The 11,924-nt window shown below is 38.4% G+C and overlaps 1 protein-coding gene across 1 annotated transcript; it reads right to left on the minus strand.

Moving 5' to 3' along the window:
* Positions 1-1,064: 1,064 nt before the first annotated feature.
* Positions 1,065-11,650, minus strand: LOC134822639 (piezo-type mechanosensitive ion channel component 1-like). Its single transcript, XM_063833781.1, has 10 exons — positions 10,572-11,650; positions 4,549-4,743; positions 4,130-4,343; positions 3,792-3,956; positions 3,477-3,601; positions 3,039-3,130; positions 2,746-2,854; positions 2,420-2,561; positions 2,173-2,275; positions 1,065-1,929 (listed from the first exon to the last, which is right to left on the minus strand). Exons 2-7 carry the CDS (start codon positions 4,693-4,695, stop codon positions 2,839-2,841), a joined length of 759 nt encoding a protein of 252 aa, XP_063689851.1. The 5' UTR covers positions 4,696-4,743; positions 10,572-11,650; the 3' UTR covers positions 1,065-1,929; positions 2,173-2,275; positions 2,420-2,561; positions 2,746-2,838.
* Positions 11,651-11,924: the final 274 nt, after the last annotated feature.

Consider the following 11,924-nt stretch of genomic DNA (forward strand, 5'->3'; position numbering starts at 1 on the left):
GTACCATCATCAATTAACTGAGTAATTGGTTTCTGGGCAAACATTTCATCTAATCTTTCAAATTTTGTCTTCAGAAAATTTCACATTTGAAAATGGGACAGACTTTTGAAAATACAACTTTTTGTTTTGTTAAGCTTTCTGCTGTGGGCTTCCTCCGACAGAAATCAAACTTCCAGCACCCCAATCGTGTTATATGGCATCTTAAGTTGACTAACTAATTGGTTTATGGTGGACAAAATCTGTTTGAAACTGTAAAATTTCGGTCCTGGAAATTTCATCTTCAAAAACTGAAAATGGGACTGAGATTTGGAGAATATGATTTTGCAATTTTATTCAGGATTTTGACTTCCAGTACCTTAATTTGGTTTCGTACCATCATCAATTAACTGACTAATTGGTTTCTGGGCAAAAATTTTATCTTATCTGTAAAATTTGTCTTCAGAAAATTTCTCATTTGAAAATGGGACAGACTTTTGAAAATACAACTTTTAGTTATGTTAAGCTTTCTGCGGTGGGCTTCCTCCGACAGAAATCAAACTTCCAGCACCTCAATCGTGTCATATGGCACCTTAGTTGACTTACTAATTGGTTTATGGTGACAAAATCTGTTGAAACTGTAAAATTTCGGTCCTGGAAATTTCATCTTCAAAAACTGATAATGGGACAGAGATTTGGACAATATGAACTTTGTAGAAAAATGTACTACACGAGACTGCTTTGATGTCTCTCAAATGTTCAAATGTTATTAATATTTGGTTTGATAAAACAATTAAACGTGGTCCATGAGCTACGTCATTAGTTACGTCATTAGCTACGTCATTAGCTACGTCATTGGTACACGACCACATGCAACAAGATATCAACAGTTATTGTTGAGTGTTGCACAAAGCACGTTTATACCTGGAAGTGCCGGGAGCTGAGCTGCCTTCCAGTTAAAGAGTTAAAGAAGAAACTGCTGTTGAAAAACATAGAGATTTAAGGTTATTACTGTTTTGATTTTCCCAATGACTTCTAGTTCGAAACATAAATTTGAATGTAGAAAATGATAAAATGGAAAATGCGAATTTGATTTGGTAATGAAATGTGATGAGAATATGTTTAACATGTTACACAGTATTAATTAAGAATGATCGTCGTATCAATTGTTATCAAAAATCTGGTTAATCAACTTCATTCATCTGTCATCAACACATTTTCAAAACAAATATTAATACTAAAACTTTGATCAAAAATCCATGAATAAAAATCAAATTGTCGAAACAGAAATTGCCTTACCTGATGAGATTATTAACATTCATTAATAAAAGCAGCTGTAAAATACAATTATTGTTCGAAAGATTGAACAACTTTATTGAAATTTGTCTTTCAGTTCAACAAATATTAAATTTCTGTCCTGAACACAATTAATGGTTTTTTAAATAATTCCGTTGACATTTTTTAGTTTTTACACCTACAGTTGAGAATAATTGCTGCACAGAATCTAAAGACGTACGAATATAACTGAGTAACTACATTAAACCTCAAATTTACCATCAGTATAGGGTAAGGAAAATATTACGGTAAATTAGGGTTTTGATCGGTGTTTTGCTGTAATCACCCTCATCGAACCCATAATAACAATAAGTAGATAATTAACTATCGTCATTAATTAATTATCATTAATAAACATTACAAGACATGATAAAAATTCTGAACTTTCCACAGGTCCTAACCAGAGGACTGGAGTCTCTACACGGCAGTTATAGTAGGAGGATATATAAACAGTAACCACGTGACCTGGTTGGTCACCATGGTCACGTGGTTACCATGGTCACGTGGTCACTCCTCCTTGAGGTGCCTGTGTCGTCCGGTCCACACTATCAGGGTCTCCGGGGAGCGGTAAAGGAGGAGGAGCTTCCTGTATAATACTTGCTCCAGTACAAACTCTCCCTGGGGAAGGAGGGGTTATCAGCCAATCTTGGAAAACTTTTGAAACCTTGTAACTTGTAAAAGACAAAAATAAGTACGTTCATATGCAGTTGTGTCGAGGCTTTATCAATTGACTACTAAGCAACAAATTGTCAATATAAACCGGTTTATACTGTAAGTGAAAGTGAAACTAGCAGGTGAAAGTGAAAGTGAAACTAGCAGGTGAAAGTGAAAGTGAAACTAGCAGGTGAAAGTGAAAGTTACCTGAGCGCGAACCATCTCAGTACTAGACACGAGACTCATAATGAGATCGGGACAAGGCATCTCTTGGAAGATAATCCGAGTATGTGAGTCAGCCAACGTTAATCTGGGGGGTAATATGAAATTAAACTTCTTGTAAAGTTTTCGCAGCGAGGTATGTTTTTAAAATCTTCGAATTTGCAAAAAATCGTTCAATCTATATAATTGATAATATGCAATTTCATAAAGAATCATCAAAGATAACACTAACCGGACGAATTTGAAGATGACAAGGACTACAGATATGTAAAGGCCGATAATACCATAACTAGCAATCAGCTGATATTGACTGCTAACTATCCTATCAGAGAAGATGTAGAATTGAACTTTGTTTGGATTATCACCCATAGGAACTGAAGATAAGGATTTGTTAGATACATTAATTCATACACTCGTTGTTAAAATATAACTTTACAGCTTTCATAAATAAATAGATAACGAAGTGGGGCAATGTCTAATATAAATAAGCAGTTCTATTATACATCAGATGCTATTTGAATTTCGCAGATTCTCATAAAAAAGTTTCTATTTATTTACCCGAGTTATAAAAGGTATTGTTGGGTACAAATTTAGAATTCTGGTTAATACTCCAGTAGTAGCCGTCCCATATCGGACAATTTCTGCCCTGTATCACCTTATCTGGATCCTGTATAGAAATGTAATGTTAACAGCAAGCAACCTTGAAAGAAAGTTTTGATTTTACTCCTGATAACAACATCTTACTTAAACACCACTTGCTAGGCGATCGACGAGCGTGATGAACACATTTTCCTGACACAAAAAGATAACGGTACGATGCTTATATCACACATTTTCTGATGAAAACGTACCGCATAATGCTGCAGTGAGAGGTCGACATTTTTGTTATTTCTAGGGTCGACACTTCCGACTGGGTTTGGATACAATCTACGTGAGTCACTTCCTGGGATGAAGATGATTTTTAATAATCAAATTTAATCTAATCGAATTATAATTTAATAACAATATTATAGAATAACTAATAATAATCTAATACATTGTACATAGTAATTTTATAATGTAATGATAATCTAACAATAATATTATAATGATCTTACAATATGGGGACATTACTATTAATTTCGTGATATATTTTGGCATTTTGAAAAATTATTTCATATATCCTTGAATAATGAAAGGACGACACTAATATTGAAATATTACAAACTTATAAGTTCTAAATAGTCATAATTAACCACAGAAATATAATGATAATTTAAGCAGTGTCACTGCTAAGTATTTTTACTAACCGATTCTCTGGCCCAAAGGAAGGTCGGTATGAGACCGCTGACGTTGAGTTTTGTAGATGTATTACAATTTTTAACCACGTTTAACAGTGCCTTTCTGTTAACGTATGGATTGCCAAAATTCAGCTCTGAAAGAATTAAAGGGTTAGTAGAGGAACTTTTTCACCAAACTAAAAAATATATTTTGGAGTATATAACGACAAAAACATCAATTATTCATCAATATGTCATAATATTAATATTTGTTCTACAAGATATTGTTGACAGTTAATGAATAACATGTATTGTGTATATCATATCCCAGGCACCACCACCCACCGGCATCACCCTCGTTCAGTACCGCTATCTCCGACACCCCAGACACTATCTTCTGAGCAGTGGTAGACTCAGGTTCCCGGAGTATCGTCCACTCAAACCTCATTGTTAGGTTGAAGCCTAGCTTTTCGTTCGTCTCGTCTAGCACCGTCGTCAGGAAATTAACCGCTGAAATAAAGGTGTGTTAGTGAGACTGCAGAGAGGGCAGTAGCGAGTAGCGAGGGGAAATTGTTACCCCTGTGGAGTGAAATGATAAAAACATTCGTTAGGGTTAATCAAGATGGCTTCTGCCGTTCAGTTGACAAATTAGATTAAATAACATATTTTTACAGTTCACGAACCTGCGGGTGATATCTCCCACAGCGTCATACTATCAGAATACACGTCCAGCCGAGCAATGTCCGCAGCTTTAAACCTGTTCACAAACTCGGTGTAGTTGTTGAGTTTCATGTTAAGTGTGTCGTTACCTCCCCCTCTCCGTACATCAGCTTTCAGGTCGTTTAGAGAATCCTCAGAGAGGCTTGGTATTTGGGTAAACTTCATGCTCACCATCGGCTGGGAAGGAATGTGTTTGTTGCAGAGCTGATATGAAACAATCAACAAATATCATTTTGTCTCGGAACAATTTAGAATGAAAATAAAGCAGGATAATATTTTGCAGTTTCCCCAAAATAACGACAACTTATCCCAACAAATACAAAAGGTTAAAAACTTAAAAAGGAACTAAACGCTAAAATACCAAAACTTTAACACACAATACCTCCAGGCCTCCCACGGATAGAGAACAACTGAAGCCAGTGGGCGGATTAGGGATGGAGTTGGTGGTAATAACACTCATGAAGAGGAGTGGGAACCAGATGATGAGGATGAGGAGCAGGACCAGGAGCCCACCTATACCGTACTTCATGTACGCGGGCTGCTTCTCTCCCAGGTAGTACGCTGATTCATACGTAACCTGGACAGTGGACAATTGTTAATTAAAGTGATTTTGTCTCGGTTGTTTATTTACTTGCTGCCGTATTTGTTCAATTGCACAGTCAATTTGGTTGTTGCAGTTCAATATTGGTAAGTATCATTTAAGGACCAAAGAAAATCGCGGCGAAAGATTATGTATTTGCAGAGCTTAGTTAGATGCCATATATTCGTTAACTAGCTCGTTAGTCTAGTTAGATTAGGGAGCGATAGGCGCGCCTAGCAATATATCATCTTAAACAATAATCTCAGAGTGTGTGTCTGTCTGTGTGTGTGTGTGCGCGTGTAATTTCCGAGCGGCTTAATCAAGAAAACGGTTACGGGGCTGGTTTTTTCGGTATACGGGTAAATGCCTCACAGAATGGCTAGCCTCACAGAATGGCCAAATTTGTAAATGTTTTTGTAACTAATTTTTTATAAAAGACTGGTAGGTTTTGTGGATACCATATGAAACAAAAGTCTTCTGGCAACACTTCCTGTGGTGAAATGGCCAAAATATGCCTCACAAAATTTGTTTTCAAATTTTTGAACTAAGTTTACATTTTGGTGAGAACTTCTGGCACCAGTATGACAGAAGATGTTCAAAGAATAGTATTCATCAAAAAAAACGAACATTGTTCAATATAGGAAGAAAAAAATGCTAAAATGGCTACACGCCTCACAAAATGGCCAAAATATGCCTCACAAAATTTGTTTTCAAATTTTTGAACTAAGTTTGCATTTTGGTGAGAACTTCTGGCACCAGTATGACAGAAGATGTTTAAAGAATGGTATTCATCAAACAAAACGAACATTGTTCAATTTAGGAAGAAACAAAATGTTAAAATGGCTAAACGCCTCACAAAATGGCCAAAATATGCCTCACAAAATGGCTAAAATTTAAAACTCCTTTTATTCAATGAAACCATAAGTCTAAAGTATTCACGAGCTATTTATTATACAATAACACCCCAGATGGAGTGTTTTTACAGCCGAATGAAGGTTATAAATCATGAAATCAGGGAATATGAACAACGCCACACAAAATGGCCATTTTTGGTGTAGGAAATTACGCCCTTTTTATTCAGTTCTAAGAAATTTCACCTATATGGGGGTGTTAACAAGGCATATTAATACCAGCAGCATGCCTGAAACAAGAGCCAAAGGTTTTAGAAAAATAAAATTTTCTCGTTTTCTTTTTTTTTGCCATTTTGTCAGGCATTTTTTCTTTTTTGTGAAATAATTTTTCACAGCTCAGTTTTTTCGTGAGTTTTAGGTTATTACCCCATTCCTTAATAGGTTTTCTAAGAACGTGTGGTGATAGAAATTTAAAAAGTATCTCCATCAACAAAATTATAGAAATTCAGATTTGGCCATTCTGTGAGGCATGTTTTTTTCGAGGAAGATTTTCCGGCCAATTTTTCTCAAAGAAAAAATGGTTATGAGATTAAATGAACCCCCGGGAAGAAAAATATGAGTGTGGGGGGGGTGTAACCCAAAAAAACCCAATCCCAGTATGACCTTTTTCAGGGTAGGAGTTGGGTTTTTTTGGGTTTTTTTTGGGTTTTTTACAAATTTTTCATTTGAAGGAAATAAAATCATGTAGGCACCTAGCAAAACAATTATCAGTACAACATCACTGTTGTGGTTCATCACTACAACGTTACAATAGATATAATCGCTTAAATATCACCCAAAAGCAGTATTTTATTCACTGATGTGCTCAGAAGAAGTTGGCCATCCAGATATGATATCAGCCATATGTAATGCTCAGTTCGATGGCCATGGCAAATTGAGTTAGTAGGGACGCAACTCACTGATGACCTCAACCCTGACCGCAACCGGTACGAGAGGAATAAAGCCTTTCTTCTCACCTTCACGATCTCTGTTTCCGTTTTCCTGATCATCCGCTTAACGAGAAACCATGCTCTATCTCCAACTGAAAGAATCTTGCAGTTACCATCAGCTGCATGATCACATGTGATATTAAGTGATATCTTCGCTTGTTTATGGCCCTGGAGTCGCTAAAATCTTGACTGGGATGGCATTCGATCTCGCCCTCCATTGAGGCAAACCTCAACAGCCGTATCATGATGCAGACTGCAGAGCATCACCATACACAGTTACTATTTTCGCCCATTCCTCTGATGAGTCAATATCCTCCACTTCCTCTTCTTCATCATCTGTTCCGCTTCGTCACTCTCTGCTCCGTCAGAAGATGGTTGGAAAGCCTCTCCTTCAAAGTTACAGTGTTCTTGAAGGAGTTCTCTACCCCTTGAGACTCCCTTCTTCATAGCTTGTAACAATCTTGGGATTGAAGTATCTTTACCTCTAAATAGTTTCTCTGCCTTCGGATGCGGTATAACAAGCTTGTTGCGAGAGTGGGCAACTGTTACAGGGATCAAACTTTTGCCGAGTGCATCAAGCTCGAGGGAACGGTTTGATTTGCCCATGCCAACCAACATATCCTTAGAACACAGATTAGTTCTAATGCCTGCATGGAGGCCTATGCGCAGGAAAGCATAAAGTTTGGTCGCAGGCATCGGATGTAAACAGCCGGGGCATAAAGTGTTGATAACTGTTGTCAGCTGTTACACTGAGAATGTACAGCATCAGACCCTCGACTGTAATAATCGCATCATCAAAATTTTTACATGTAGGCAGGTGGTCTTTCAATGGTTGTGTATAGCTTAGGTGGCCCAAGGCGTCACCGCTGGATAGAAGCTGGGTGGAAGCCCTGGCCTGATGTGAGGCTCCCAGAACTTTGAAAAGGGGTATCCTGCTGGTGCTCTCTTCCAGACACTCATCGGACAGCATGATGAAAGCCACTACCTCCGCGTGGTGAAGACTGGATACTGGACAGGGGGTCCAGGCTAAAGGCAGGACGGTCGACGGGAGACATTGAGCCCCGGAAGTTCAATAATTTGATCTATTGACTCCTTAACTCTTGGTCTACAAGAGGCTTTGAGACTCGTAAATCTTTACTGTGGATTGCACAGTAGCTTAAGAGGTGTTGGCTGTTACCCTGTTCAACCTAGTCTACTATGACCCAGCTAGACTGGACCACACACTGGTAGTAAGGATACGGCTCCCTATGCCCGGGGTACCGGGTAACGGGGTAGTCAGGGGAAGGCCAAGGGTTAGTCCCCGCTAAAGTGTGGCTATGTTCTCACTCTAACCTCCTTATGCTTTGGGAAAAAATCGGACAGTCCCACACTTGAGCAGGTGATGATTGGGTAAGGATTACAACTGATGCTGTTGGGTAGAAAAAGGAAGTGTCACATTTGTCTTGTATAGCATATAATATGTTCGTGCAATTACATGCTCAAGATATCCAAGATATTATGGTGAGAGTTAAAGATGGCTATTGTTTAATAGCCAGAGAACAGCACAAACGCATCGAACATGCAGAACTATTTTCTCAAAGCAAGCTGCACATCCTTGGCCTGCAAGAACATCATGTAGTGCATTCTGAGCCTACCAGGATAGAAAAGATGAACAAAGGGATTCATCTAGTGACCTCATCTGCGTGGAGAAATGCAGCTGGCGCTTCTAATGGGAGAGTAGGAATCATCTTGACGAGGACAGCATATGAGGCTATTTAAGTCTTATAAAATCTTACAGCGCAAGGATCCTCACCAATCACCATGTCTTTTAATGGAAAGCGCAGGCTCACTGTCATCACATGCTACAGTCATACAGAAGCCTCATCTGATGAGGAGGCAGAAAATCTCTTTTGTCTAAAACCAAGCATCTTACTGTTAATTTAGTAGAAGAGGAGCCACACACAATAACTCCTAAAGACGGACATGCCTTAGAGAAAGTTGAGGATTTTTTCTACCTAGGAGCCTGGACAAGTACAACGGAGCACGACTTTAGGGTACGCAAGGCCAAGGCATGGGCTGCATACCACAAAATGAAGGCTATATGGAGGTCCAATTTGCGCCGAGATTTAAAGATCCGTCTGTTTCAAGGCTACAGTTGAATCAATCTTCCTGTATGGAACGGAAACGTGGACAATGACAAAATCTTTGAAAACAATAGACGGATGTTACAGTAGAATGCTTTGGATGGCCCTAAACGTGGACTGGAGAGAACATCGCACCAACAAAGAGGTCTTTGGATCACTCCCAAGAGTTAGTTCGAAGATACAGGCCAGAAGAATGAGGTTGGCTGGGCACATCCAGAGATCCAGCGATATGATGACCTGGCAGTACACCAACTTCTCCTTCGGGAACCTAGCCATGGGACCAGAGGGAGGGGCAGACCACCGCTCACCTTCGTCGATAACCTAATAAGTGACACCGTACTCAAGAACACTGGGGAGATTAAGGAGCTTCTGGCGGACAGAAAGCTTTGGAGACACATCATTGAGACTCGGACTCTGAAGCCGCCTTAAGTCAAGTAATTTAAGTCATGTGCTTTGACCTTCGTCATAGCCTCTTTCAATGACAGGAGAACACATTTGCCACATTTGGCACATTTCCACTTTCTGCATTCATATGGATTATATCTCGATGAACTAGACATCCTCTTTGCTATCGTGATAACATTATTTTATTATAAACACACTTATATACTATGTAAACTATCTATTAAGTTAAGACATGAGAACAACACGTAGGTAAGACTCAGTGGGAAATAATTCACATTCAATACAACAAATGAAATGGCTAGAATTTTGTTTAAATTTTGTTTAAAAACCCAAAAAAACCCAAAAAAACCCAATCCCAGTATTACCTTTTCTTGGGTAGGAGTTGGGTTTTTTTGGGTTACACCCCCCCCCCGAGTGTCAACTTAGCTTCTTATGAGATAAAAACTGGAATAAAGTGTGTTTTGTGACTTTGAGAGACCTTCCTTTTTTTTGGCCATTCTGTGAGGCAAATACCCGTATAGTAGTGCCGACAAAACTCTGAAGAAGTCTAATACAATCCCAACAGGATGCAGTACGTACAAAATAGCATTAAACAAAGTCCTAAGCACCGAAGAACGGAACCAGCGAACGGCACTTTGTCTTCACCCTTAGCTTGTACTAGTACTACAAGTACAAGTTGTATACAAGTTGCATTTTCAAGTTGTAGATGCAATACTGCGATAGATACAACAAAGATACAAGGGCAGGTCTCTCCCGAACGTTGGGATGGCCTGAGGTGCTTATCTCCTTTTCAGTAATCCTAAGCCACTCTGTGCCGAGGCACTATACTAGCTGTAGGGGGGTTAGTCCTACGAGCCAGAGAGTGTGTATCACCAGCCGAAGCTGTACCAAATCACAGCTTGGTAACTGACCGACTTGCATCCGACCGGATTTGAACCCGGGTCTTCTGCTTGGGAGGCGATCGTGTTACCACTACACCACTGCGATAGATTGGTTCATAATTTGTCTTGGGCAACTAAAGCATCATGTCATTTATTATTATCAGCTATTTCCTCGATTTTAAATTCATAATTGTTATCGTAAAGTAAAGCAGCACTTTTCTTCAAGTAAACAAGTTGTTCTTAGGCACGTGGTTCTGGAACAAGTAGTCCTATGGTATATTATGGCTATATGGTTATCAGACAGAATGAGGATTAAATCACTTTAAATCTTTAATTCTATCGAGTAGTGGCAAAATATTGCAGCTCAGTGGCTTTTTGTGGTAAAAAATCGCGAATTGTCGCGGAGAATGGGAACAATTGCGAAACAAATATTGATTTCTACATGACCGGATCTTAATTAAAGATAAGAATAAATTAAAACTTAAAAAATAAATAAAAACTGAGAATCATATATTATAATGATTTTCAGTTTTATTCTTTTCTTTAAGAATAAGATCCAGTCATGTAGAAATATACCTGCCAACATTTAAGTTTGAAGAGGTAAGCCTTGATGTCACTGAGTTTAACCCAGTAGTCGAGAGTTAGAGTTGTTTCTGTACAGACCCAATTTAGAAGTACTTCCAACTCCCACAGAAACGGAACAGCCTGAAAATATGATATTTGTTAGATTGATTTCATCAAATCTTGTTGATTTGTAAACTGATTTGTAAACTGAAGACGTAAATACATACAATTTTAAATTTGATGTTTTAAATTGCAGTATTAACATATCTTAATATAATAGTTCTGTACAAAGATATTTCATGGTGGATACTACTAGTTTATTAATTATCATATCAGAATATTATTACAAATGTTGTAATTTTAACAATCTGCACCCTCCCAGAGTCAGATGCAGAGGACGGTATGTGTGGCCACGTACCCTAGAGTGTTCATTAGTCGTGAGTGTTAGTTCATTGTTACCGTACTTAATGAGTATTAATTGTTGTAATTTTACTTTGTCTAATGGAGGAGTGTCCAGATGTTACTGATCACAGTGCTGGCAAGCACACCCGTGCAAATTTATTCCCCCTCCCCAGTTTCCATTTTTTCCAGAAGTAAACTTGCCATTACGAGTCGCCGTTGGTTTGAATGTGATTTGGTTGTAGATCATTTCATATTTTGCGCGGTGTTTTGTTTCATGTAAATAATGCGTACATCATGTCACGTCATATTATTGTATCGTATGGCGCGGCGTATGCCAGCTCTATTGACTGTTATTCTGTCTCATCTTAATTATTATTTGTAACTAACATTCATTAATAAACTCTGATGCTTACTCGACACTCGTACAGCACTATCGAGTCCTTGATTTTGTATAAGATTCTTAATAAATAAAGGTGCACACCGCGAATTTTGCAACTTTGGCTAAAATAGTAATAGGGCGTGATACAGAAACATACTGCTATGTTTCGCAGCGTGGGTCCAATTAGATCACCCTCAAATTAGCGGCTAAAGTTTTCGCTCCCTATTATAGATATATATAGAGTGCCAGCATACAGCAAAATCGAAGAATGTAAACAGTGCGGAGTGTGGCTTGGACATTGCTAATTTTCTCACTTGTTTTGTGAACTGCTAGTTTCTGATCTTATCGGCCAAAAAAAGGTGTTTTTTGGGTCCAGGTTAATTTATGTCGTCAAATTTTCCGAATTTAGGTAAAACCCCCTTTTTTATTTGGTAGAGATGGGTTTTGGGATACAACCCGGGTTGTTTTTTTATAGGAATAGGCATACATAGATATGAGGGATTTACAAAAATAAATTACAAGTGGGAGAGGGTAATGCAAAGGGGTAAGAATAAACAACGTTTGCTATATCATGTCCAACGCTC

The sequence above is a fragment of the Bolinopsis microptera genome, chromosome 11, assembly GCF_026151205.1.
Source record: "Bolinopsis microptera isolate Bmic1 chromosome 11, MBARI_Bmic_1.0, whole genome shotgun sequence".
Classification (NCBI taxonomy): Eukaryota; Metazoa; Ctenophora; class Tentaculata; order Lobata; family Bolinopsidae; genus Bolinopsis; species Bolinopsis microptera.